The sequence below is a fragment of the Eurypyga helias genome, unplaced genomic scaffold (genome assembly GCF_000690775.1).
Source record: "Eurypyga helias isolate BGI_N326 unplaced genomic scaffold, ASM69077v1 scaffold13951, whole genome shotgun sequence".
NCBI lineage: Eukaryota > Metazoa > Chordata > Aves > Eurypygiformes > Eurypygidae > Eurypyga > Eurypyga helias.
Window position 1 is genome coordinate 1 of NW_010232834.1, and position 27,865 is coordinate 27,865.

Here is a 27,865-nt window from a genome sequence, read left to right on the forward strand (position 1 = left end):
GGCCTGTTCTCTGTGGGGCTGGGGAGGGGTCTCCAGGATCACCATGACCTGGGGGTTGCCCCCTGTCTCCGGCTGAGGTTTTCTCTGCAGACGGCGGTGACCTCAGCTGGGGCCAACGCTGGTTGGAGCCCCCCGGGACCTGCAGGAATGGCGCGTGACTTGGCTTGGTTTTCCCCAGGTTGGTGGTGTTGGAGCGTGGTGACCCGCGGTGGGAGACAGGTGGGTGAGGGGTTGCCCACGGAGGCCGTGAGGCTGGTGAGCACCAACGCTGAGGGGTTGTCCCTGGGAGGGTTTCTGGGTGTCCAGATGTGAGCTCCAGGAGGGGGTGCCCATGGATCTGTGGTCTTCTGGGCCTAGAGGCTCATTCTGGACCATTGGCTCTGGTCCAGAGCGCCTGAGGAAAACTCATCTCATTTCCAGCCTGTTTTCCATTTTCCACGAGGACACGTGGGTTCCTTTGCTGGGCTGCACGTGCAGCCGTGGGTGAACCCCGGGGTCAGCCCTGCACCTTCCCTGTCGGAAGCTCAGGTTTCTGCACGCGACGATGCCGGCGATGCTGGCATAGGGCTGGGGAGCCTCAGGGATGTCGGAGCTGAACGGGCTGTTGCGGTCTTCTGGGAGGCCTCAAGGCCTCAGAGCTCCAGATTCTCCAGATGCCACAGTGCTTCATGGCGCTCGTGTGTGAGCCGAGGGTGGGAGAGAGCTTAGAAACCCAGGAAAAGCTCCTTTGGGAGGAGACCCACGGTGTGATGGAGGATGGAACCATCCAGCTGCCGTGCCACCTGGATATGGCACCAGCCACTAGAAATTTCTTCTAGCAATGGCTGAGTGGAGTTCAGTACAGAAGGGTTTTCTTGTTAGCTTTTTGTGTGAATCACAGTAGAAGCCACAGCAACAGGTATTTTTATATCTGTTATTTTATCCCCATTTTATCCATGTAGTTTTAGTCTTAAACAGAATTATACTTTCATTTTCCTGTAATATCTGTAAGAGGTTTGGCCCACTGGGCAGATATTTTAACTCTCATAGAAAATAGTAATTGTCCACAGCTATCTCCAGAATATGTCTGATGTAGAAAGCTGAACGTAGGCAAAGCGGGAGGCTGCCGAAAGGCTTGTGACTCGTGTTGTTTCAAAATAGCCTGGTGTCCAGTGAATTGGGCATGTGGTTTATTGATCTGGTTACGTATGAGCCAGGAAACCTCCCAAGCCTGTGCTCCTACGTGACCAAATTGCTGTCAAGCTTTGGATGAGCTAGGCAGGTCAGATAAGTAGAAAAAATGAAGGTTTTGCTAGACATTCTTAAATAATCATCTTATTTTTGGGAGTACTTTAGGACAAAGCATTGGAACCCATGACACCTGGCTTGAAATATGAGTCAAATATATTCTGGACTGTTCACTGAGAAGGTTGATTGATGGACTAAATCCAAAGTTAATATATTTTAAACTTCCAGACATGACATTTTTCATAGCACTTTCTAAAATCCCATAGTTGGAGGGAATTTTGGTGAAATTCAAAATACAGAGATTTTGGATCACAGTTCATGATTTGGAATATGGTAAAAGTGATTTTCATTGCATTAATTTAATGGCTCTTCTTGCAGTCTGTGGAATTTACCCCTACTCATACCGTCTTCATCTGGGGAGGTGCTGGTATCCCTTGAGACAGGAAGTGTGTGGTTGTTGGGATACTGTTGATGCTGCTGTCCTCTGCCTTGGATGGAGATGCCCACAATGGGGCGGGTGGAGACTTCAGATCTTGAGGACAGACCTGTGGACCAGGATGCCTCTGTTCCCATGGGGAGCAGCCTGAACACTGGGGCTCCCAGCATGTTTGAACAGATGCCCTTTGGGGTCCTTATCCATTTGTCACTGGCAATATGTAAGATGGTTTTCCATGGCTATTGAAGAATCATGCAGTGTAGGTCGTGTTGCATGTTTAAGTGATGGTGGATTTGTGGGGAGAAGACAAGTTATGGTGCATAAATGGAGACAACAGAGTAAGATTGACATTTTAACGTGGGATATGTAATCCTGTGAAGTAAAGACCCCCCAAATAATCGGTTAAGTGTCTCCTATAGGTCAGTGCAAATGAACGTATTCCTCAGAGCAGGGTATTTGGTTGAGCCCTTGTCTCCTAATGTGGTTAGCAGCCTGTGGGATGGGGACCTACATGGTGCAGATAAGGGAAGTGTGCCTAAGGAGCACACAGATGGATTTGGGAAGTCATTACTTCTGAGCAGGTACCAGTGACTCGGTTGCCCCCTTCTCCATCTGTTCAGAGACACATCCCTTTGAGCAGTAGCATGTTCTCTGTCCCCACAGACCAACCTTGTCCTTTGCGTCCTTGAGCCTTGTGTATCGAAGGTGTTGGCTGTCACAACACACATCTCGCAGCAACAGGCTCAGCTGCCCTCAGCAAGCAGGGAGGAAAAGCAGGAGCGAATGGGCACATAACCATCTGTCCTGCCTTCTTTCTGTGTCCTCCTTGGTCTCCGATCAGCAGCGAGTATGCTGTTAGACTCAGAGAGGCTGTGAGACCACAGAAGTCTCCCCAGCATCGCTAATCTTCCCTCCTGACCACTTGTATTGCCAAGAGTGGGCTTCCTAAGCCTCATTCTTTCCCTCACTGGGGATGCTATGAAATAGGGGATGTCTCACCCTGCCTGTAAGTCCAAAGGTGGAGGCTCCTGACAGCGTCCAGTTCCCCGGGAGCACAACACAGGAGCAGTGCTGTGGCTCCTGGAGCCCATCACAGTTCTGTGGGCTCTTGTTAGCACTTGTTACTTTGGTTATGTTCACTTGTGGTTAGTTACAGTTGAAGCTGTTGTAGGAAGCCACAGAAATTAGCCATAAACATGAAAAATAAATTACCAGAATGCCTTAGGGGAAACTCCTCTGCAAATGTAGCGTTCCCTGGCTCTCTGAGTTCCCGACCGAATAAGCAGCTGTGCTGTGCCCATGGGGGAACCAGCATTTCCCCCTTTTCATGAGCAAAGGTGTCAAGAGGTGGGATTAGTCTGGACGAGCGAGGACAGTGGTGACTTCTCCCGCATGTGACCCAGCGAGGGGGGCAGCCAAGGCAGCAGGCTGCTCTGTCTCCCCCACAAAACCCAGCGCCTGCCTCCCCCAGCCCCTAACGTTTGGAAAGCAGGAGCCCATTTCGGATGCACCCACAGGATGTCATGCCGACAGACTTCTCCCAGCAGCTGCGCTGCGGGGACAAGGGGTTGATTTTGGCTCAAAGCTTTGTGTCTTGCTGGCTCATGGAGGAGGGCACCGCGGTGGAGCACGGCCCCTGAGTGGGCCGATGTTGGCAGCCTACTGAGCTGGGCTGGCTCTTTGGCAGGCATGTCGGAGCCGGCTGAAAGGGAGGAAACAGCGGGGGGACCCAAGTAATGGGAAAAGCCAACAGGCACTCTGAGGGAGGAAAACGGAAGGTAAAAAGGGAGACAAGGGTGCGCTGCCAGCTGGCAGGCAGTGAGTGGGCTGGGGAGGAGGAGACCTTTGCGGAGGTGCAGGACATCCCTGAGGCTGGCGTTAGCCATCCATCAGGGCAAAGGCTGGTGCAGGAGGCTGAGTCCTGGCCTCCAGCTGCCCTGGAAGGCTGAGGGAATTGGGTCATTTCGAGGAGAGTTTTCCCCCTCTGCTGATGAGAGGGGATGGAAAGCTGTGTGGCAGTCTCTGGGCTGGCAGCCGTGGAGAGAGTGGGTCTCTCTGTGTGGAGGGACAGCAGTGCTTTCCCATTCCTCCTGTGCACCCTCGGGCACAGCAACAGGGCTTCCTCTTGTCTTGGTTTTCCTGCCTGCAAAATTGGATGCTGCCATCCCTTTCCAAGGTGGAAACTGGTGGCCAGGGAGTGCGTCACCCCTTCTCTTGCCCTCTCCTGGGGCCTGTTTTTCAGTCAGGACTGTTACACTGGTGCAATCCCTTACATGGAGGCTGCTGTGGTGGGATAAAGGTGCCTCATGCCTGTAGCAGGATTTCAAACCGCAGTGAATTATTGCCTGGTGGGAAACTCTGAAGCCTCAGTGTAACTTCTGGGCTGGAAAGCAGAAATAGCAGCCTTTTTCTTTTTTTTTTTTTTTTCCCTTGCTAGAGAATGATTTTTCACACATAGCTGGGTAAAGTTTTTATTTAGGTTGACTTTCTTCTTGTTTTACCTTAATGTCACAGGTCATTTCCCATCCACAGTTTTGCAAAAAAACCTGTGATGTTCTTGTGAAACACTTCAGTGTGGATAAATCAAGTTTTTAGGTCAGCTCTGCTTACCAAGGCTTATCTCAATCCCCTTTTCATATCTGGATGACCTCTATGGCACCTTTTCCCCAGCTGTGCTGGGTCACACCAGTTCTCCGTGGCAGGACAGGCAGCGGCACTGCCCTTCGCTGGCAGGGATGGAGGCAGTGTGGTGCCTGCCTTGCGTAGCCAGGACACGATGCTCACCTTGCAGTCTTTCAGGACTTCAGAGACAGCCCCCAAAAGGCAGAAGATGGAGCCTGGTCCCTCTGATGTTGGTCCCAGCCCATGTAAGGGAACAATCAGCCTGTATTTCTTTGGGTATGGGACCAATCCACCCAACCAGCCCAAATGGTAGGTGAAAGCCAGGGCTTTGAATAACGGCATGCTAGGAAAGTATTAACCTGGGAATGTTGCCTTTGGCTGCCTGTGAAGAGGCATTGTCTCCTGCAGCTGCCACCCTGACCCTCTGCCTTCATGGCCCTGCTGCCTGACGGGGACCTCTGTGAAAAGATTGGGCTGGCTTGGATGTCCCCCAGCACTCTCCCCCAGCAGCTCTGCCCCCTCTTTGTGCTCCCCAGCAGCGTGGTCTCAGAGCAGCTGCCCCCAGTGTCAGCTGAGGTAGTAAATAAACCCCCCCAGAGTAGGAGATGTTTTCCCCTACTGCCTCCAGCTCTGGTCTCAGTGTTTTATCCTGAGGATGCCACCAGGCACAAGGGACTCCCTTCACACACATCTCCAGCATCGCTTGTCCCCAAGGCGTGCTCTGATGCGATCTGATTCACTGGCTTCTGGCACTCTTTTTTGAGACATTACAAACGACCTATGCTGAGGGGTCTGGGGGATGCTTGCCTGGTGAGCTTTGACAGGTGGGCAGACTGGAGCATGTGCTGGATCTGTCCTAGCTTCCATCGGGTGTGCTGCTGTGGCTTGGCCACATGGGTACATGAAAAGGTCAGTAGGAATTTGGCAGGCACATTAACAGACAAAGCAAAGGACAAAACAGTAATAGCATTAAACATCAACAAAAAAATCTGAGCTGACCTGTGTTGAGAAAAATGGGATAACTGGAATGCGTGGTGTTGGTCATGAGAAACCCTGGAAAAGTGCATCAGGGCTGAGATGGATACAAAGAGCTGCCAGGGCAAAGGCGCAGAGGGATTGCTCCCTTGCAGTGAGCACACTGACACCATGAAAACAAAGACTCCAGCTGACAGAGCTCTCCTACGAGCTGCGTTTGCACTCGCAGTGTTCGGCATGGAGGGGTCTGCATGATCCCAAGCCAAACATCCCCCTGCCATATGCCCTTTGCCTTTTGCTTATCTGCCTGACAGTGTCGGTGAGCCTCCAGCTTGGCCACTGAAGCGGGTTTAGCGCAGTGGGCCCTGGAGAGGGTCTGTTGTGCACGTTTGCAGGAGATTTTTAACGGGTGCCGCTATTCCACCAAAGTGCTGGAGCCCCAGAGCAGTGGGGGTGTGCAGCAGCCAGCCCGGGCCATGCCGTGGGCTCTGCAAGGGGAGAGCTCCCTCCCGCCGCGGTGGAGAGGACCTGGAGTCACTCCACCAGCTGCTGAGGTTGACCTTTGCAAACTTTGGGCCTTTACCCTGCCCGACCCTGGAGGCTTTCTTTCCTTGCTCTCCTGTCAGGGCCGCAGTTCAAGGTCTGGAGAGGTGTATGTTGTAAGGGAGCTGGGGAGAAAGTTCTCCCGCCCTGATGCACCTCCCTTCTTGCCGTCCCACCACCCACACGTGAGCTGGGTGGCAATTTGGTGGAGAGGGAGGGACGGGAGGAGGAGAGAGAGGACTCTTTGCCTTAACTCTGGCTGTATCTCTTTGGCACTCTGTGGATTCCCTGCCTGGACTCCAGTGGGACGGGACGGGCTTGCCTGAGGGAGACCTGTGTGGGGTTCAGGTGAGTTGAGCGTTTGCCTGTGGAGCAGAATGGGCTGGATGTGCGTGTCATGCTGGGAGTGCTGGTGTCTCCCGTCCTCCCTAGCCAGCTGCCGCACGCCAGCTGCCTGCTGTGCTCTGGGGAGCGGGCCAGCAAATCCCACAGGGAAAAGCTTCCCAACGTTAAGCAAAGGAAGAGCGAGCTTGGAGGATGGGGAGCAAATAATCAGCTTGGATCAACTCAGGGAAGAGGTTTTTGTTTCAATGGTTCCTATAGGAGAGGACAGGCAGTGATGCTGCTAGGAAGCTGCAGAGCAAAGGGATGCCTGAGGGATGGGTAATTGGTACTGAAGGTTGTGGCAGCAGGGAGAGAAAAAAAAGGACTCAGACAGCAGAAAGGTTGAGAAGAGATGAGAGTGGGTCAGACAGGGATGGGGGTGAATGGAAGTGATGGCGAGGTGATAACAGGTACAGGAGGAAAGGTGCTCAAGTGAGGCAGGCTGTAGGCATTTACGCTCCTGCTAACACGTGGCAGTGGCTCCCTCTCCCCATGTGCTGCCCTGCAGAGGTGCTGGCCCTGGCACATAGGCTCGGGGACTGCAGCTCTAAGTGCCTGGGGGTGTGCTCCTTGTCCTTCTTGCCTCAGAGCCTTCATCAGGTTTGCTGCTCTGTAGGGATGAAGCAGACAGCAGAGTTTGTGCATGTGCTAAACTCCGGGGATCCCTGGGCATATTTGTGAACAAACTTGAGCAGAACACATGGGGGTTTCATAACGCCTGATCTGTGTCTCCTTAAATCAACAATGCTTTTAAAATAACCACTACTAGCCAGGGCTTTCATCCGATGCCATTGGAAATGCCATTGCCCCAGTTCTTCCTTTTTGACAGCTGCTGATACGAGAGGCTGTACTTTGGACCTGACCTCTGCAGCCCTGCAACAGCCCAACCTTGCCGGATTCATGGGTGCAGATGTGGTCCTTGCAGAGGGCAGGCTAATGAGCCCTGCGCCATACCTACCTGCCGTGCTCCTGGGCAGGGCTCTAGGAAGGTTTTGGTGGCCCAGGGTGGAGAGCAGATACCATCTCTCTGGGATGTGCAGGTGGGATGCAGTGCTATTGTGCTGCAGCGTGCTGATTCCTCCTGACGTGCACTATCCTGTGCACCAACTGGAGATGGCTGGGCCTGCCCAGGGTCGGGCAGGTATGTCCCCAGGTCACACCTGAGCTGGATGCGGGGTGCTGGACTCCTTGTGCAGGGCTGAACAGGGACCTCAGTGCGGGGAGCCTGTGCGGCGCTGCTCTGTGGGGGCATCGGACTCTGCCAAATCAGCTGTTTTCTCGTGCTGGGAGGCATAAGGTAATGCGTCATGCCATGACCTCACCTGCCTTTTGGAGGAGTTTTGCTTGAGTTTTGCTTCTGAAAGAGTTTTGCTTGAGCGCTCTTCTCCCCCTTCTCATCACTCTGATAGCAAGTGCCCCCAGGCTGTGCTTGCGGGAAGTTAGCCAGGGTGTGCCTGCCTGGGGGAGTTTAGTTGGAAGTGCCTAGAGCAGTGTGATGCCAAATTGCCTGCGGTGCTCTCTGGCCTTCGAGCCGCAGGCTTTTGGAGACGTTGGCTACCAGCGATGCTGATGCCTCTTCTCTCCTGCTGCAAAGCAGCAGCCCCAGGGAAGCAACTCTAAGGTTCGTATTCTGGGCACTGCAGAGGTTAGGATTTTTGTACGGGCTCGCATGCATCCTCAGAGTGTAGCTGTTTTGATACTCACCCTTCCCTAACCCCTTGGTCTTCAGCCTCAGGCTGAGCTGGGTCAGCAGCCGTCGGCCAAGCCGCAGCACCGGACTCTGGCTTCTTCCCTTCCCCTGGCCTGCCCAGGACTGCCGGGTGCTGTGCCTTGCTCCATGAATTTGCAGCCCTTTAGCCACTATGTCCCCTCCTGCGGACTCTGTCCTGTTCCTGTGGGGCACCTGCCTGTTTGCAGAGTGGGTGCTGGAGCAGCGTGGCTTTCGCCCTCTGTGCCGTTCACCTGCTCTGCTCCTCCAGCCAGTGAATGGAGCCGTGCTGTCCCCCCAGTGCGGCAATGGAGATGTGCTGTCCCCTCACCTCTGAGCAAGCCTGACACCGGACTTTGGGCAGACACCTCCGGTCACGAGGTGGGTGGCTCCAGGGGCTACACTGGGGCCAGCCTGGCTCTGTGTCCTAGGAGACCCATCCTTGTGGTGCTCTGTGAGAAAGTTGGGTGCTGCCATGGTTGCGTGCTACTGGTCCTCCTGCTGTGGGTACAACCAGACTGTGAGCTGGGTGGAGGTCTTTGAGAGTGTCTCCTGTGATGTAAAGGCAAAGGCTGGTTTCTGATCATATTTGCATCCCATTTATGGACTTCATCAGTCAGTTTTGATTTTTTCCTAGGCTGAAGTAAGAACCCACCTGTGTGTGTCTGTAGCCCAGAGCAGGGATGGTGAGCCACAGTCAGCGGCAGAGACTGAACCGGCACAGAGAACAACAGCCAGCTCTGCTTTTAGCAAGGGATTTGCCACTGGTTCTCAGGGAAGTCCAGCCACTATTAGGTACTTGGGAGGTTTTCCTGTCCTGGCAGCAGAGGATGGGGCAGGAGCCATTTGGCCTCCTCCTGAGCTTGGGGGTGTGTGATCCTGAAGGCTGGTGCTCTATAATCCTTGCAGCTTGCATCACAGATGTACATGTCATTAGTAAACTCACAGTTGCTTCTTATCTCACTTTTGTGGGTGTCAGTAAGCAGCAAATTCACTGACTGCAGAAGCATTGCTCTTATTTCACGTTGGAGAAAATGTAAGCAGGATCTGATCCTTGTGACAGCCTCCTGTGCCCCATGAACCTTGTTGAACAGATGCTTTGAGAATGCCCTGCAGCCCACACAACCTGGAAGTTAATTAGAAGGTGTAAAGAAGCCAACTAGCTTTCAACAACTTGAAATGAAAGGCATTTTAATTTCGACTGCTGTCCTGGAGTTGATCAGTTTTCCTCTTGCTACATCTTTCCTTGCCTCTTTCCTTTTTGCAGCTGGAGTGAGCCATTCTCCAGCAGCACTTGGGTCTGGAAGCAGTCATCCCCGCTCACGCAGCTGCCCTTAGATTGGCTGGAAAACACTTCTATTGCTAATATTTTCCTGTCCATCTAGCAGATATGACCTATTCCAGTAGCATCCCCCACACACTGATCTAACCGGGTTTGTTCCTTAAGCTGTACCTTGATGCTGCTGCTGCTCGCTGAGCCCTGATTTTCTGTCTGCTCCCACAGCCGTCCCTGCCTCCTGCCATTGAAATGCAAGGCAGGATTTCGGCTGCCAACTAACTGCTGGCTCATATTGTGCAACCAGAGAATTTTCTGTGCCCTCCTGCTCCTCCTTTTGCAACACAGCACAGCCTGCTTGCTTGCTGATTCCTCCCTCCCCACCTTAAATAGCAATTTATGTGCTTGGCTGCTCCTTGTTCCAAAATGAAACCAAGGAATAGAAATGCAGCTGTCTGCAGCATCACCTGCGATTCTGCCTTCTGCAGCTCAGGCAGCACCTAGGAGTGTCCAAAGGTGCTTTAAAACTGTGCTTCCTCTGAGAAGTCTTCTTGTCGGCTTTTAACATCATCTCTGTTCGCTCTGTTTTGCTGTTTGCTCTGGAAATTATTCTCCTCTCATTTGCCTTAAGATAAAACAGCAGAAGAGGTCAAACGGAGGCTGTTAACTTCCCAGCAGTAGGAGCTCCTGTGTGATGGCAGTCAGGAACAGGCAGTAGGTTTGCAGGAAGAAAAGATTTAGGAGAATCTCTAATGGCTTCTTCCTCTGGTACCAAAACCCCAGGCCTCTTCCTCCTCGTCTCACCTGAGCACCCCGAATAAGCCCTTTTTGCCCCTGGGGAGGTTGAGGATACCACCATGTTTTGCTTTTAAAGGACACTTCCATTCTTCTTTTTCTGATTCCTGCCTCACCCCTTTAGTGGCAGCTTGTTCTGAGCATCCACAGGCACTTCAGGGGTGTGCTTGGCTTTCCTTGCCTTCTGTAGCCATACATGAAGGATCCTATAGTGGTAGGTATGGGACAAACACAGGCCAGAATTTGTGACCAAGGGGAGACTGGGCTACCCCATTCAGATATTGAAGAAGGCAACTTGTGGTGGGGTCTGTGTTCACGGCTGCCTGCATGCTGCCTGCTCTCTTTTCAGTGCCTGCGGGAATCCGGGTGTATCCTTTATTTTCCCAGCAATAAATCTCATGAAGAGGAGTGGCCACCTCCATGCACCAGGCCTGGTACCAATCCACCACTTTCATATGGAGCTGCCTGTTGGACTGGTTGCAAGGGAAGCCCCCTTTTCTCTGTCAGAACAAGAGGCTGGGGGTTGAGTCTGCAGAGGGTACTCCAGCTGTGGAAAAAGGCACCTCCTCAGAGTGCCGAGGGCTGAAAATACAGCAAGGCACCTCTGGAAGAGACTGGGGAGGTCTGAGGGATCTGAGGAGGGAAGGTGCTGGTGTTAATGTCTGAGTGGTCCAGGAAAGGGGGTAGACTCTGGACTGTGTCAAGTGGCATCTTAACAGTGGGAAAAACTATGGAAGAGAGAAAAAAATGAAGCAGTTGGAGGATTTTTTTCTTCAAACTTTGGCAAAGGGTCAGCAGAAGTGATGCAGGCAGACAGCAAGGGGCAAAGCCTTTTCTCCGAACTCAGGTGTTAAGGAGAGGAGCATCCAAAGGGAGAAGAAAACGTCTGTGTGTCGGGGAGGTTGTAACACAGCGGGGTGGCTGTGGCTGCTGTGGAGGAGTCAAATTGCTGCTAGCTGGAAACAAGAAGTGATTTGGGTCCCTATCTGGCCTGAGAACATATAGGGCAGGGCACAGGAGGACTAGATGTTCAGGAAAAGAGCCAGGAGGTGTGTGAATAGGCTTTCTCGTAGAAACAGCAGGCAAGGCAGAGGGGGAAGTAGTGGGGTTGTGTAAATGCTGTGCATCACTTTGTTTGGGAAGGGAGAAGCTGAAGCTCATGGCACGAAGGGCCAAAACCTTGGGCACCTGTTTAATCTACTGCCTGCACCCAGCTGAAAAGGTTTTATTCCGTAACCGGGGTCCTTTCCCCCTTTTTAAAATAGGAAAATGAAGCCACAAGCACCACATCTCCCCTGCGGGTCTGTGTCCCAGCCCTGTTCCCCATTGCAGTGTGTCGGCTTCTGTCCTTTGTGTTGGCCTGGTCTGGAGTCGGAGGAGAGGTGCAGAGTCACAGCCCGGGTCCAAGGTGTCCCTGAGGTAGAGGCTGGTGACAGGGCTGAGGCTGCAGGCTGGCACCCAGGGCGTTCCCTTCCCTGCCTTAGGTGAGAGGAGGTGACTCCCTGATTGCGATCTTCCCCGCCCCTGTGGGAAACAGGTCTAACGCAAAACCGGGTAAGCCACAGATGCGGGTAGAAAGAATAGGCTGGCTCTTGGATCTACCTTGTATTAGAAGAATTAAAGCCAAGAGCGAGCTAAGTCCTCTCCTGTCAGCTTCCCATGACATCCTCAATAAGCCCGAACTTAAGCATCGTTGTACTTGATAATGTGCCCTGGACTGCAGCAAATTGGAACGTGCCAAGGACTGTGGCAGATCAAACACGTTTCATTAAGTATGGGTTATTTTTTCTCTCACATTTGACAGTGCGTGGAGCTCTGCTCCTCTCAAAGATGAGGAGGCTGTGCTGCAGCATCTGAATGAACTGATTAGCCAGCTGGCAGGCTTGCTGCAGGCAGGCCCAGGGAAAGGGGCCTTGCTGGGGCTTTGGAAGCTGAGAAAAGACTGGTGGGAGGACCTGACGTTTCCACCTCCTGATCCAACCCAGCAGGCCAGCTAAGTGAAGGGGGCAAAGCTGGGACCGGGCAGACCTCCGTGCTGGTGAGCAGCAGAGCCGCTAGCTCTGCACCAGCCGGTGCGTGCCTTGCTTTCTGCGTTGCGCCACCTTCTTTAAATGTGGGGTTAGAGGTTGGTACAAGCCTGTTAGAGGACGGATGCAGCAGCACGCCCAAGTGTAAATCCATACGTGCTGTAGCACATGGTGGGTTTGGGGCCGCACAAGTCAGACCGGTAAATAGGTGCTTCCCGGCACATGGACCGTAAGGGGCAAGGGCTGGAGGAAAAGGGAGGTCGCTTCCTTAGTGCCCTGGTGCATCTGCATTTGACAGTGAAGCTGGTTGTGCTCACTGCCCATGTGTAAGCCCTTTCTGGAAATGTCTAAAAAAAAATCTCAAATTTAATAGGGGACCAGAATGTTTTTGAAGAGACAGCTAGATAGCCTGGAGGATGGTCTTTGCTGACCCCTGACTGCCTTCCTCTGTGGTTTATGCTCCTCCTTGCTGCAGCCCCTCTTACTAAAGGCAGTGTTACTGCCTTGCATGGGATTCAGCTCTCTGCATTCAAAGTCCGTGGAAATCTGCTGCTGATTTCAAAGGGAACAGGATAGGCCCTCCAGCACCAATGCAGCTGTTGCCCTGGGCATTTAGAGAGCAATTGGTGTATTACACTGTGAAACCTGGTTTCCTTTACTTGAATGACAGAGGGAAGAAACATGCCTTGTGCCTCAACCAGCTTTCTTTGCTATGAACATTCAATAAAAGTTGTCTTCTGAGACGCAAGCATCTTTCTTTGCCCAGGGCCTGATATATCCAGAGGGCTAGCGTTTAGGAAATCGTTTCATTTGCACTGGGCAAATTGCAGAAGTAAAGGAGACACGGTGGTAATAATGCTGTCTTCAGCAGAGTAAGCGCAAGCATGGCCAACCAGTTCCTACTTCTGCTTCCCCCTTGCCTCATTGAAAACTGCACTGAAACAAGTGCCATGGTGTTTCTAGGCTACTGGGTTTGACGTTAGGACCACACTTGCTCTTAATACCAGTAAACTCAGACTCCCTGGTAGTCCCTACTCCCCATGAGATGGCTCATACCCTGATGCTAGCCCAGAGGGAGATGACTGGAGAGAGATTAGGCACAAGGAGGGAGGGAAATGTTTGACATCCTGGTCCTGGTGCACCATCCTGGTGCAAAAGTTTGATGGATACTTATCCACCTATTGGTGGTTCTGTCGGGTAGAGGGCATCAAGCATGGTGAGGTCTTGCTTGTTGTGCTGCCGGGGAGAGGTCCCTGGACTGAGCCACCTCCAGTGCCATGCTTGGACTTTGCCTGGGAGAGGGAAAGCTGACGTGATCTGGAGCAGGCCTGAGGGCAGAGGTAGAAGAGGTAAGTAGCATGGGTGATGCAGATTGCTGTCCTGCTGCTTCCTGGAGGTGGGGATGTCCCCTTAGGAGGCATGGAAGGAATGGTGGGTGTGCTAGTAAAAAACCTATTTGCACCAGCAAACTGAGTGTAAGGAAACTTACTGCGAAGGGACAAAGCCCTGATTTCTTAGCACTTGCAGCTGGCAGGAATGGAAGGCTTTAGCAGAGATGCTGCTGCTTTGGAGAGGCTTGATTCCAGTGTAGTTTTCTAATCCCAACATGGAAACGTGTATCCCTTGCTAATGCCAATTACCCCTTCAAAGGCCAACTTCTGCTCATTAATGCCACCAGCAGGATGTAGGTACAGTTATGTCTTCTCTGGCACAGTTCATCAGCTGCCCTCCTCGTGCTGGCTCTGTGCTTTCTGGACTTACGTGTGCATCCCCACCTTAGGTTACTCATTAGATTAAGCTTTTAAGGAGAATATTTTAGCTAAGTCAAAGGAAGATTTCTCTCTTCACACTTAATTTTTTTCTCATAATCAAATGCCTGTAAACAATGTGAAAATGTTGTCAACAAGAAGACTAAATCTCATCTGTGTGCATTTTGGCTAGATTTAAATTAACTATCCAATTAAAGTACTTTGTGTATGACAGAAAATTGTATCTTGTAACAAGCAGCCACCAACTTTGCTTAATTAAGATGATGCTAAATATATTTCAGGAGGTAGTACAGACCAGAGAATGTCTTCCTGGTCCCACCCTGCAGGCTCAGCCACATTCAATGTGCCTTCTCCAGCAGTGACTTTGCTCTGTGTTTCCACAGCTGGGCTTTGTCCTACTAACCTTTCCACTGCAGTAATTGGGCTTGGCTAATCTTGGGGCAGCCTTGCCCAGACCTGAAACACCTCTCAGTTACGAGGTCCTTTTGCTCATATCAGAGGCTTTGTTTCCTTGCTCTGCATCCTTTGCAGGGCCGGGCGTGGAGGGGGAGGTTTGCTCTCGAGGGGAGCCTTGGCCAGGTAAGAGTGTGTGTGTTTTGCTGAGGTCACAGGCTGTGATGGCGGTGTAACACGGTGTCCGAGGGGTCAAAGACAGCGCTCCTGGCAATGCCTTGAGGTGAGGTGGTAGGTTCCCCGTTCTTGTTCAGGCTTTTAGTCCGCAACATCTCTATCCTGCTCTGTGCAACTGCTCCAGAAGGAAATGCTGTATAAAGCACACAGGGAAGGGAATCTCCTGCTCCCATGCTCTGCTTCAGATCCAGCTCCTTTTCTCTTCCTCTGAACTGATGTTTCCAAAGTCCCAGCCAAGTTTCCAGCAGTGGTGGAGGTGCAGAGCATTTAGTGGGGCAGATGGAGGTACAGTAAGGCTGGTGGTCTGGGAAGGTTGAGGAAGGGTGCGGAGGGGGAGGGGAAGCATGAGTTGGGGGGTGAGTCCAGTGAAGGGATGATGCAGGTGGGTCATTCTCACCCGACCAGTGGCCTTTCCTCTGTCCCTTCAGAACAGACATTCAGTCCCACAGACGTAACCTGGGGAAAATTCTTCATCCTGGCTCTAAATAAGCCATTGTCCCAAGGATGAGGAGAACTTCCTGGTGATAGTAGTAGGAAGATATCTGTTGTGGTGACTGATCCCCTCCCTCCTTTTCCCACCTGTGTGTCCTACAGCAGCTCGCTATGTCCCATGCTGTCCTTCTCCTCTGTCCCACAGAGCCATGACGAGAGCTGCGGCCAAGGAAGGAGAGCCCAATGGGGCCACCGTAGTTTCTGAAGAGATGAAAAGGGATGCAATAGAAGAGAGAGGCCAGTGGAGCAGCAAAATGGAGTTTGTGCTGTCTGTGGCAGGGGAAATCATCGGTCTGGGTAACGTGTGGAGGTTCCCATACCTCTGCTACAAGAACGGCGGTGGTAAGTTCATGCATGGGTTGTTCTAGGTCTGTAGGCATGACTAGACCCATTTCTTCTCCTATACCTCGTATTTCCCTCCATACACTCCCTTGCCTTGTCCTCCAGCTCCTGCCAAAACCAGGAGGAACAGTACTGAGAGGTGAATCCAGTTCCCCAGCGGGTGCTGTTTCTCAAAACAGCTTTCCTAAGTTTGGATGCTGAATTGAACTTTACTAACTCTTCAAAGCTCTTGGGCATCTCAAGAGACAGATGGTGTGAAACCATCAGAAAACTGTGAGTTTCTGATGGTTTCTTCAGCAGCAACCTCCTCCTACATAATTCCCTTTTCCCACACTTTGTGTCATGCCCACTTCTCTCAGGCCCTTGTTACAGAGGAGGAAAGGCTTTGATGGTGCTGGTATCCTTGTCAAGGTCTGGAACCCCCTTCCTTGTACCTGGGTGCCTGCTTCCTTATCCAGGACACTTGCTCTCCCTCCAGCTCCTATCCCAGGGCTGGCTGTCCTGTGATTATTAGGGGAAACACAGGATTTTAGTGTGTCAGTACAACTGGATCAGTTCCAGAAATGAGGGAGGGTACCAGACATCCAGTGCTGAAGCACCGTGGCTTGTCATACAGGCAAATACAAGACGGAAGGGCCATCTCTAAGATCATGGGTGTGAAGGATTTTCTCAGAGGACAGGAAGACAGACATTGCTGCCCTTTCCCCAGACACAGTTCTCCCAGTGATTAACCCACTGCTGGGGAAATCTGTCCCCAGGAAGAGTTTGTTGCCCTTTCCTTTTGTCTCTTGCGTGACTCTCCTTTCCAATAACACTGCAATAAGATCGTTACGTGGTTAAAAATTAAGCTTTCTCATAACAATAAAATGAAACAGAGAAAGGGGAAGGGAATAATTGACTGTCACTAACTTTTCTTGGTGAATCAAAATTTAACTTTATAAAAGAAAATGAGGAATAATAAATTACATGTCAAATACAGCAATAACTTCTCTTTTGTTCTTGTTCTCTAGAGACACCTTGAAATAATGCTTTGGGGCTTGCACATTCCCCCCGCTTTAAACTTCCTTTCTCTGCAGACCATGCCACAAGGGCTTTCTTTCCCAAGATGCTGTGAGCTGTCACTGATGGATGAGCGATTCAGCTGCTGTTCATCCCAGGCCTACCAAATTCCTGTTACTGGGGTTCATCCAAATGAGCAGGAGTCAATACAATGTCTCCTTTGAACCAAATAGGGGTTGGATAAGATGATGGTTAAAGAAAATGGAAGGAGCTTTTCTTGAACCTACGATGGATTTTAGCAGATCTTCCGGTCTCCTCTGAGGTTTTGATGGTTAATAAACACTAGTGATGCATCTGATTGAAAAGCCCATTCTGCAGTGAGACTGAGAGAGAAGTCATGTTATTTGCATGGAAAATTCCTTCCAGAGCTCAGCTGATATCTTTGCATAGTTTATGTCTATGGTATCTGGTTTAGTAGTCCTTGCAATTTGTATGCTAATTAGTGTAAGTGAAAAGGCTACTTTTGTTCAATTTAGATATCTATTGAATAACTTTATTTTTTTTTTTTTTTTAATTAAACTACTCTGGAATATCTAAGGCTGTGATTCAGAGGACAAGGCGGCTAGGTTTGGGAAAGATTAGGATGGGAGAGTCCTTCCCTCGCAGCTCACACAATGCTGTTGCAGAAAGTATGCTGCTGCTGTAGAAGGTACATTGCTCTGGGGAACCAGGTGGCTAACAAACTAGTATGGGATAAGGCACTGTCTTTCCCATGACACTCGAAGATATTCTCACCACTGGAAGAGTCCTTGAAATTAAAAAAAAATGTACACCTATAAATGCCCCTTCCCACTCTGCGACCCGAACTAGAGGATTTGATCTGACCCAAACTCTTCTCCAACTTCAAATACAGTGAGATGCGTATAAAGCTGTAGACAGATGATCGTGCTAACCTGCTGTAAAGCAGCAGAATGTAAGCACATCTGTGGTCACACTTTCAAATCTCATCTAATTGCTCAGCATCCTGAACTTGTTACTGTCTTGTCAGGAAGGAGGGTCTGTTTCTGGGGGCCCCTCTCGGGGCTGAGTCTTCTCCAGTGGGACAGGAGTCTGGGGAGATCACAACTGGAGTTTTAGCTGGTAACTGCTCCAGGAAGGTTAAGAGAGGCAAGACAATAGAGGTGCGAGAAAGCCCTTGTTACTCGGTGTCCAAAATGGATCAATCTCTGGGACAAGTGATCTCAGAAGAGAGGGTCTGGGACCTGCAGAAAGGCTCATCTGTGTGCAGGGTAATGAAGCTGTCTGCAGAGTTGGCATACAGACAGATGTCCTGCAGCACCGAAAGCAGCAGCTGCCCTAGTTCAGCATGTGCAGTTCCCATTCTTGGCTCTGCAAACCTGGACGGATGCTGTGAACCAGCCTCCCTCCTCTGGCCCCAGGTCCCCTGCAGCTATCGCACAGCTGTGTTTGGGGAAATCTGGATGTTCCTTGTTATTGTAACACTGTGGGCTTAAAAACAAGAGGAATTGATCCTGGTTGCTCGTTGTCATGGGAAGGAATCTCAGTGCGAGTGACTTTGCTGACAGGGCTGGGGGTCGAGGTCTGGCTCAGTGGGAAAGGGGCCCTCATCTTGGTTGCGGACAGTCGAGACGCACGCCGGGCACTGGCTCTCATGACCCCTCGTGGCACTCATGACCAAAAGTTTGGCATTCATGACCAAAAGTTTACTGGGTGGGATGGCAACACCTCAACATCTCTTCCACTGAGGAAGGCAGTTACCTTGGGCTGCCTGGAGGGGAGCAAAGGTGTGAAAACCTGGGCTAATGATGGGGAAAAAGACTATGAAATGATAAGAGGAAGGTCAGGAGAGAGACTGAGGTCTCAGGAGCAGTTTTGAGCAGAACAATGAGAGTATTGGGTGTTTTGGTTTGGCAGCAGAACTAAAAAGAAGAAAAAAAAATGTTCAGATGTCTGAACGGTCCATAAACCCTTTTTTGTTGTTGTTTGTCTTTTCTGATGGATTGGTTTTGTTGGTCCTTGTTTCTGGGAAAAAACTTTACCTTTCCTTCCTCTTCCATTTCATCAAGGTTAATCTGAGGGCTATTTCAGGCTGATTTTTCTTAAGACATTTCATTATATTTTAATAAGAAAAATTTTGAAGAGAGAAGTTAAACTTTTCAATTTTGAAAATGCTGGAAAGATACTCCTTCCCCTACTTCTGCTCTTTTAGTGCAAACTGCTTTTCAGATTCGGTGTGAAATATGTCTCAAGCAAATCTATATCCCAGCAAATGTGTTACTTAGCAAGAAACATGTCCAGCCTCCAGGTTTGTATCCTCCGGGCAAGTGGGAGTTTTGCTGTGACTCCCGGGAAAGGCAGAACAAATGCCGTTATGTGAAACAAGGACTCCTTTTGCTTTGCCTGACTCCTGCTGAAAAAAAAACGAGGTCAGGAGAGTGGAGCAGGCAGAACTACTCCAGCGCTGTCATCTTTTCTTTTCCCCCTTTCCTGGCTACTCCTTACCTCTAGGTTTTGGCCAAGGCCAAACTCAGAAGTACTGCAGTAGTATGTTTTTTTCAGAGAAATGTCGGTGTTTATCTAGCTGATTCCAGCTTTGGCCCCAGCTAACCTGGCAAGGGGTGCTGAGGGTAAGGTTTTAAAGATGTTCCTGAGGAAGCATCTTGCCTCTCTCTGCAGGAGCTTTCCTCATCCCTTACCTCATCTTCCTCTTCACCTGTGGTATCCCCCTGTTCTTCCTGGAGACGGCGCTGGGGCAGTACACCAGCCAGGGAGGGGTGACAGCCTGGAGGAAGATCTGTCCCCTCTTTGAAGGTGAGTGAAGACTTGGGAATCGCTGGCAGCACAATCAGTGACTCAGAGTCTTTTTTGGAAATGTTATGTTTTTTCCTTTCTTCTTTATTCTCCCTCCCTTTTATTCTCTCCCAGCCTTGTTATCTCTCCTGGTGACTGCAGTGTGTGCGGGGACAGTGCCCCAGCACCCTGCCCCATCCCCATGTAGGTGAGTGAGGGCATGAGGTGCTGGCTGGGGGCTGTTCTGGTCCATGGTCTCTGCTTTGAGATGCTCAGAGCCCAGGAGAGAGGGGAAAGCAGGATGGCCAGCAAGCAGGAGGAGGAGGATGGAAGTGTTAATACACAAACACCCACATATAGTCCAGGACAAATACTGAAGAGAGAAGAGGCTGGTTGCCTTATGGAGCTTTCCCTGCCCGCTGTGGTGCTCAGGGATGCTCTGGAGGCATTTGCAGATTGGTGTCCTGCAAACTGAAGGGGATCGCACTGCGTGCGCCAGCCTGACAGCCCAGAGATAGGCTGGGGTGATGCTCAAGGCACGAGAATAAGAACCAGGACACCCAGGGCCCTGGAGAAGGTTGTTTAATGGCATTATTATTTTAATAAATCCCACGTCCACAACTCTCCTGTCCAGATGGGAGCTTATTACCCACATTTTGTGAACACACAAACCTGTACTCAGGCAGATCAAAGACCTGGTTAGTTTGCAGTGCTATATGAAACTGCTTGGGGAGTCCAGGACCTCCTGTGCTGGAGTCCCCTGTGCTCTGGGGCCTGGAGGTAGGCAGCAGTGGCATCTCAAAGGGCACTGGCAACATTTTAAACCATTGAACGGGGCCTTTCTGACCCCATTACCATTCTGATGTCTCAGTGAGTGATGGGCACAAGCAGCACCCAAGGCCAGAGCTGAGTTCCTACGTCTGCACTTTTGCCCCAGCACCCGACTTTATGTATGATGTGTATCAGTTGTGAGAACCTGTTTTGCCCAAGTTTTTCCAGAAGGAAGAAACTCACCTGCATTTTTCTTTAAAGGCTAGAACTGGCTCTCCTGCAGGAGAGGCAGTGTAATGCAGGGGTGTGGTAGTGGGCAGAAGAAGGTTTTCCTATCGGCAAAAAGTTTTCTCTGTTCCACCATAGACCTGTCTAGAGATACCAATAACGTTTCCTGTCTGCATGCACAGTCACAAAATCCTTTCTCTTGCCCTGAGGTAGGTCTTGTCCTGTTCTCTAGTGAGCCGTGTGGTTGGTGTTGCACCCTTCTTACCATGGCATGGCCTATGACTTTGCATGGTGCTAAAACCCATGTGTTGGAAGTTGGTTGACAGCCCCATCCTCAGCTCCTTTGTTTTCCTTCACAGGAATTGGATATGCCTCACAAGTCATTGAATGCTATCTGAATATCTACTACATCATCATCCTGTCCTGGGCACTCTTCTACCTGTTCAGCTCCTTCACTGCAGTGCTACCTTGGGCCAGCTGCAATAACCCCTGGAACTCAGGTACACCTTCACTTGGTCAGCTTCTTGATCCTTCCCAAATCATAGAATCAAAGAAATTATTTGGGTTTTGCAGAAAATATTTTTTTATTCCGATAAAAAGCTCTCGGGAGCTGCAGCGTGGTTAGGGACTCCTGCAAAGGTGAATGTCTTCATTTGCCAGGGGCAAGTGTCAGGAAGCGTGAGTGGCATGGCCCTGTGCTTAGCAGCAGGGGACGGTAAACTATTTCCTCATGGAGATGTTCTGAGCGTTGAGATTTCACTGAAAAATCTGCATTTTCTGGCAAGCGGGAGAGGTAGGTGGGTTGGGAGAGTTTTCAAGCCAATCTAGAATCCTCCTCACATGTCAGGAGCTTTTCATTAGCTCTGGTACAACAATTGATCTTACAGTTCCCTTACTCTATCCTGCTCCTTTGGAGTTACTGGGACAGTTGCTGCCCTGATGAACAGTATCCTTTGTGCTCTCAGCTTTTGGCTAGATCAGGCCAATTCTGCACAGGAGGATTTTGCCAGTACAGGTCTCCCAGTGCAGGAACCAGTAACACAAGACTCTAAAGGCAGTGTTTTTCTGGTCTAATCACATCCATACAAGCCCCTATACCACTACATTGGCCAGAGATTTCATCTCCTCATGCCCACTGTTCACATAACTGCCTAGCAGAGAAGACCTGGCTTTGGGTTTATTCAAGGCACTTGCACTGTGCCTGGAAAGATGGGGTAGATGTGAGGTAATCCTCATGGATCCGATGTCCTTGACAGCCTTTTGTACCATGTTGAACGGTTGTTTTGCTTTCATTGGAAAGCCAGGCTGAAAAGAGCTTTGGCAGCAGCTTGGTTCCTTTCCTTTGTCCCTTGGGTCAGATGATTCATTTCTGTGATGTGTTAAATTTCTCCACCCCATGGGCCATTCACTCACAGTTTCCTCTGCCCCTTCATCCCAGCAGAGGTAACCAGACTTTTAAACAGTTGATCTGATTCCTTCAGCTCCCCCAGCATGGGTTTGTTTGCAAGGAAAGCCACAGATGTTCCCTTAACAGGCAGAAGGTTCCCAGCAAGAGCTTGGCTTCCTTGGGTTTCCAGTGGATTGTCTTTTGCTTGCCAAATGCAAGACGGGGACTTTTCTTGGATGCATGGCATCTCCTCTGATTTTAGTAATTTCACGCTACGTGACAGGGTTGGGGATGGCAGAGTGGAACACGAAGGCACCTGTGGTGTGTGTGAACATAGGCATGTGAGGACAGGGAATGGTGTGTGGTGTGAGAGGACAATGGGATTTTCTATCCCAGCTACTCATAGTGGCTACCCCTCAATAAGCTATATTTTGCAGCCATTGGGTTTCCTTTTGGCAGGGAATTGCTTCCTCCTTTCTTTCTCCCCTTCCCAAAGCCCTCTGGCTACTGCTGGATTGGGATTCATAGCTGGGGAGAGCCAGAGTTTAAAGAGATACTTAATGAGATGCAAGAGTTTAATGTGATGCTCTGTAGCATGGGGTGAAAGGTCTATGTGCTGCCAGAGTGAGGATTAGGGTACAGAGGGGAAGTAGCATCCCTCATGGAGGAGCCTTGGAGAATTTCTCTGGCTCAGCAGCTTCCTTTTCTTTTGGTAGATCTCTGTGTGGACATTCTGAATATCTCCAGCCTGGACAACAGGACCTTGCCTGCGAACGCCACCTCCCCAATGATTGAGTTTTGGGAGTACGTGATGGCTTTCTCTCTGTTCAGGCTCCTCCCTCATCCAAAGGCTGCAGCTGTAGGAGCACCCAGGTGGTGGGCTGTGTACCCCGGTAGGACCAAGTGAGGTGCCACGTGTTGGACCCGAACGCGGGGAGCAGGATGCACCTGGCTGCCAAGGAGATCGGCACACAGCCCAGCAGCAGGAGGACTAGATAAATCGCGGACGTGCTCGCCCAAGGGGGCTAGTGTATGCACACACAGACACGTACCCTTTCTGGCACAGAGGTGTCTGGGTGACTGTAGCCCCAGAAAGAGGCACCAAAAGGAGATGAGAGCTTGGGAGCCCTTGTGTTGGGTGTTTCAGGGTACCCTTAGCAGGCAAGCATGGGAGGCCAGGGCAGACAGAGCAGTCCTCTACAGTGAAACAGAAAGGGACAAAACCGCCTTTTCCCTTTTTCTGGCCATGTCTTGCTTGGTGCGCAAGGGGAGTGGTCCATCAGGCTGCCCAGGCTCATCCCTGGAGATCTGAGACACATGCGTGAGGTGTCAGAGAGGGGCTCAGGGAGCTTTGGTCATGGGGCTGGAGGCAATAAAACACCTCTGAAGGAGGGGTCCTGCAGCAGGCCAGACTGTCCCAGAGAGGAGGGTCATCTCTGCAGCCTGGAGGGGTTGAAATGGCTGCCAGGGCCACACTACCTCTCCACACCCAACTGTGGAAGGTCTCAAAGAGGGGTGCCGGCAGCTCAGCTTCAGCAATATTTTTTTTTCCTCACTTATGGCTCCTAAAGTTCCCCTGAGAGTGTTGGGTGTCCTTTATCCCTTGCAGCCATCACAGACAACATAGAAAATGACATGCGCCCGTGGGTACATGAAGAGTCTGCACAGTGCTGGCCCCTCCCTCCTGCCCTGTTCTTCGCACATACTAATTAGCGAGAGCTCTGACCCCTCCGAAATGATTGCTCAGGTTTTCTGCAGACTTTACCAGGGCAAGGGGACCCTGAGGGGAGTGGTTTGGAGAAAGATGTGCAGAGGAATCGTTAAGTGCAGGGTTGGGCTTCTGGGGACTATGTGAGCTGCCGTCCTGAGCTCTCGTGTGGTCCATTTTCATGATGGTGGCCCCCCTTCATGATTCCTCCAAGGAATGAGACTGAAGGAAGGGCTTGGAAATCATAAAGGCCATTTATGCTTATATATAGGGTGTCCATAGCATATGGGGCCATAGGGTGATGGTGGCGTTGGTGGTCTGCTTTGGATAGAGTAGTGTCTGCTGGGCAGCTGTCAGGGTGGGGGAGCAGTGGGGTGGGGGAGTAGGTTTTGTGTTGCATGGGTCTGACGGGCATGGTGTGATGGGCTTGGAGACCAGCTGCAGAACACAATGGAACAGCATGAGCAGGAACGACAGAGAGGGGAGCCCTAGGCAGATTTGTTGCAGATGGTCCGTTAAGTCTTTAGATTGGGTAATATGGGAAAGGTCTGTATGGATGAGTGAGGTGTGGGGTGTTAATTCTTCTCTCCTTGTCCCTGGACACTGGCAGGAATCGAGTCCTGGGACTCACGGATGGAATTCACAATCTGGGCACTGTGCGCTGGGAGCTGGCTCTGTGTCTCCTGCTGGCGTGGATCATCTGCTACTTCTGCATCTGGAAAGGGGTCAAGTCCACTGGCAAAGTAGGAATGGAGATTGTCTTCCTAGTCCATAAACCTCTTTGTACCCATCTTACACTTCTTCCCCAATCTCTTCTCTCTCTTCATGAAGTAGAGACGAGAGACACATAGCACCACGGGCAAACCTAAAACCTGGTGGGGCCACACTGATTTATATTGGTTGTGTTTCACCCATGAGAGGAAGAAGACAGGAGTAGGTCAAACATGGAGGGGAGAATAGGGAAGACCTTGGGAATCATCCATTCACCGATGTGTTGTCCTGGTGTGGCTTGCTGGTGTTTTTAACAAGATCCTCTGCAGTGGCAAGCTTCCTATCCCAGGCAATAATTACACACTTGAGCAGAATAGATAAGCTTCTGCCTGTAATCAGCCCAGTGAAGAGATAATGAATCTTTCCTGCTTCTTTATCCTGCAAAGTATTTGGTGTGGCAGAGGTGTCTTTGTGCTCTCCTTTGTACTCTCCCTGGCTCTATGGTTTTGGGCTCAGCGGGTGACTTTCTGCAGTTTGCCAGTGAGCCTGTGCTCCCTCCTGATACTGATCCCATAGGTCAGGTGGGCTGGTTATCCTGGAGTGAATGAATGTGTGATACCTTTGGGTGGGTGGGTGTTAGGGACACTGCTATGGCCTTGACTTGTTCAGGACCTCCTTCCCTCCTGGAGCTGCAAAGAGATGTGTGGGCCATTAATGATGGTTGGGTCTTGTGGGCACCCAGGGAATGGCCCAGTAGCAAAGTGAGGGTGCCCAATGTCTGCAACAGACCTCTTCCATCAAATCACTACCCCTAGTATTGGCAGATGTTCCCTGTAGTACTGGACATCCACATTTCAGTGTCAAATCCCATCTCCCACCTTAAAATGGCACTGGGCACCCATTTTAACAGAGCAAGACCGTAGCTTGCTCTGCTTACTAGGTTTCTCCCATTCTCTGCTGATGGCTCTGGCTCTTGCTGGTCCACCATTTCTCAAGGAGGGAGTTCCAGACTCCACATCTACGGGGAGAGGGGATGCTCTGCATTTTAAATCTGAAATCTCTGATGCTCACTGGTTTGACTACCACAGTGCCATCTTCACAAGAGGTACCATTCTGACCTTGGGAGACTGGGTCTGAGGGGTTGTTTGATCTGCATGGAAGTGTAATTAAGTCATCACAGATTCCCTTCAGTGCTCAGCCCTCCCCACCAAGTCTCTCCTTTGCCTGGTGCTGCCCCAGCATGCAGAGCTCGCCTGCACAAAGAGAAAGCTACACCAGTTCAGTCCGGCTCGTTGGGCTGATCGGGTTTGGCAAGGTCAGATCAGAAAGTGAGGGGAAACAGCGAGTGAACGTAGTAGCTGGAATGGTTTTCCGGGGACCACAGTGGATTTTTCCATCACACACTTTGGGATATGGGGCTTACTTTTTCCAGCCAGATGTTATGGACGTGGTGCAGCAATACAGGGTGGGTTTTTCTGTCCTGGGACATACCACAGGTCAGACAAGCCAGCTGTCTTCTCTGCAGGGAGTAGTTTTGAGTTTTACAGGGGCACTGTCCAAAAAATCAGCTCCTTCCTTCTTTTTCCTCACTGACTACGTGTCAGGATAAGCAGTAGGGAGGTCCCAGGAATTCTGAGTAGATGCATAATTTTGTTCAAGAGCTGCAGAGTAAACAGGATGTTGTGCTTGACTGAGAGGCTGTTCTAATCGGATAACCTTGCCAGACCCTTATGTTTATGCTTCTGTGATTTAAGGAGTCCAAACTTCAAGAAACAATAGCAACCTCGGGAAAATAATTTCAAATAACACTGTGAAGACTCATTTTCCTTAAAAGCCTTTTTCTTTTATTCATTTTGCCCACTCTTGTGCTCTTCCCATGTTTCCTTTCCTTATGCATTCAGCTGATGTGTATAAATGTTCCCCAGAAGTGATTTCTGAAGGTAGATTTTAGTACTTGTGCCAAAAACACTCGCATTCTCATTCAATCAGGGAACAGCAGAAGCACCACATACTGTGACTTATTCGACCAATTATCACTAAGCAGAAAAAATGTCATCTTAGGCCCCTCACTATGAATCTGTAGAGTAAGCAAGCCTTCACATTACTTGCGTATGAATTGTATGAATTTTAATAATGACTAAATGTTTGGAAGTCGCGTCTTGCTCGCAGATATTTTGCAAATAGAAAAAAAATTTACATTAGGCAATGGATTAGGGGTGATTAATTCTACAGTAGTATTTATTTACATCATAAGAAGAGGTGGAAAGAAGGTTTTACAAAAATGAGGGTCTGCATTGTCTTTAAAGGCTTTGAGGTGCCCCCATTTTTCACCTGTGAGCACTGAAAGGGTGAGAGAGCCACATGAGCGCCCCTGGAAATGAGACCCCTCAGAGGTGTCTCAAATTGGGCAACAGAAGTTGCTATTTACTTTGGAAGACTCCTGCTGGGAATAGGACCATTTTAATAACTCCTCATTAAAACTCGGTGACAGGAAGAGATCTGGGTTTCTTCTGCAGCTCTAGAAAGATGAAGAGACCAGCTGGAGAGAAGGGAAATTACACTGACTGGAAAGGGAAAATGAAGCAGAGCAACCAGTGGCAGAGTCTCGGGTGAGGAACAAAATGTAGATTAACTAAACCACTGGTGAGATGTAACCTTGATTGATTTCTGTCCCACCCCTCACCTGTGCTAGCAGTAGCAGCTATACCCAACAAACTGAGTGCAGGGACGTTGATCAAGGTGGGGGCCTGCGGTTGAGGTGATGCCTGCACCCCCTCCCTGCTGACCCTCTCTCCTCTGGGCTCCCGCAGGTTGTTTACTTCACCGCCACCTTCCCCTACGCGATGCTTATCATCCTGCTGGTGCGAGGCGTCACGCTGCCTGGTGCTGCCGAGGGGATCCTCTTCTACCTCAAGCCGGACATTTCCAGGCTGGCAGACCCGCAGGTGGGTGGGAGTCAGGCATGTGATGGCCATGGGAAGTTTTCCAGCTCCCTGGCCCTCGGATCTGTGAACTGAGGATCTAGCTGTCTCTGTAAGGAGACTGGCGAACCAGTGGGACCTCCTGAAAAGAGCCGAGAGGGGTCTAGGCCCCCTGCACAGCACAGCCTTTTCGCTCATGCGCCTGCAGCGTATTAGGTCATTTCCACTCATGGGCTCAGGAAAAGGAGAAAAGTATATGAAATATTCAGCATGTAACAGATGGTTTTGCTGGGTCTTAAATGCAAATAATTAAGGAAGGGGGTGCTGGGGGGGAATAATCTACCGCTTTTCTTTTTTTTCTGGCTTGGTTAGCATTTTGGCTCCAGCAGGGTCCCCCCCATGGAGCGCAGGACCCCTGTGCTTGCGGAGGCTGAAGGCATGCAGGTATCTGGGGCTGTGCAGCAGGTTCCCTTCACCCATCTCGGGGGCTGGTCCCACTCGCTGAGGTCAGGGGCTGGCCAAAGGGACCACATCACACCACTCATGGAAACCTCCCTGGCAAGGGGGATGCTGCGTACCCAGGGAGGGCAAGTCTGAATTAGAGCATGGAGTGCAGCCAAACCCAGGGCCCGCAGGGTAGCCCAAGTTAGCAGGAGGTGGGCAGCACCCTTGGAGGTTGTGCAGGGTATCCTCCCTTGGAGGATCCCCCTGGGGTGTCTTGGGGTGGGGGGAGTGTTGGGCACCTTTCTATAGCAGCAGCTCGCTGACCTTCCCCACATGGGCTCAGCAAGGCTGTGCAGGCATCTCTGCCATCCCAGGGGGTGCTAGTGCAGACACCCTCCCCCCCCCCAAAGACCATTTAATTGACACTGCTGCTAATTACTCCACCGCTGAATCTTTTCAGGGAGGCAGCCAAGCAACACGCTTAGCCCACAGTCTCAGCTTACCTCCCGCATCTTCCCAGATGGCCAAAGCCCCAACTGCTCCCAAACCAGCTGCCAAGCACGCTGTCTTCCCCCAAACGGCTTTCAGATGCAATTATGTGTTGTCAATACAAAATCTGTGGTGCGCTGAGCGTGAAGAGCCAGCTGAACGTAAATGGC

At 50.7% G+C, this 27,865-nt stretch overlaps 1 protein-coding gene across 1 annotated transcript in view; it reads left to right on the plus strand.

Moving 5' to 3' along the window:
* The first annotated feature begins 1,976 nt into the window (after positions 1-1,976).
* LOC104517001 (sodium- and chloride-dependent betaine transporter-like) overlaps positions 1,977-27,865 on the plus strand; it is a 42,573-nt gene continuing 16,684 nt past the window's right edge. The window contains exons 1-8 of the mRNA XM_010161529.1: positions 1,977-2,060; positions 6,080-6,151; positions 15,030-15,226; positions 18,923-19,057; positions 20,395-20,535; positions 22,139-22,226; positions 23,741-23,873; positions 26,652-26,786. Coding sequence (XP_010159831.1) covers positions 15,034-15,226; positions 18,923-19,057; positions 20,395-20,535; positions 22,139-22,226; positions 23,741-23,873; positions 26,652-26,786 — 825 coding nt within the window. The 5' untranslated portion in view covers positions 1,977-2,060; positions 6,080-6,151; positions 15,030-15,033. The remainder of the gene's footprint in view (positions 2,061-6,079; positions 6,152-15,029; positions 15,227-18,922; positions 19,058-20,394; positions 20,536-22,138; positions 22,227-23,740; positions 23,874-26,651; positions 26,787-27,865) is intronic.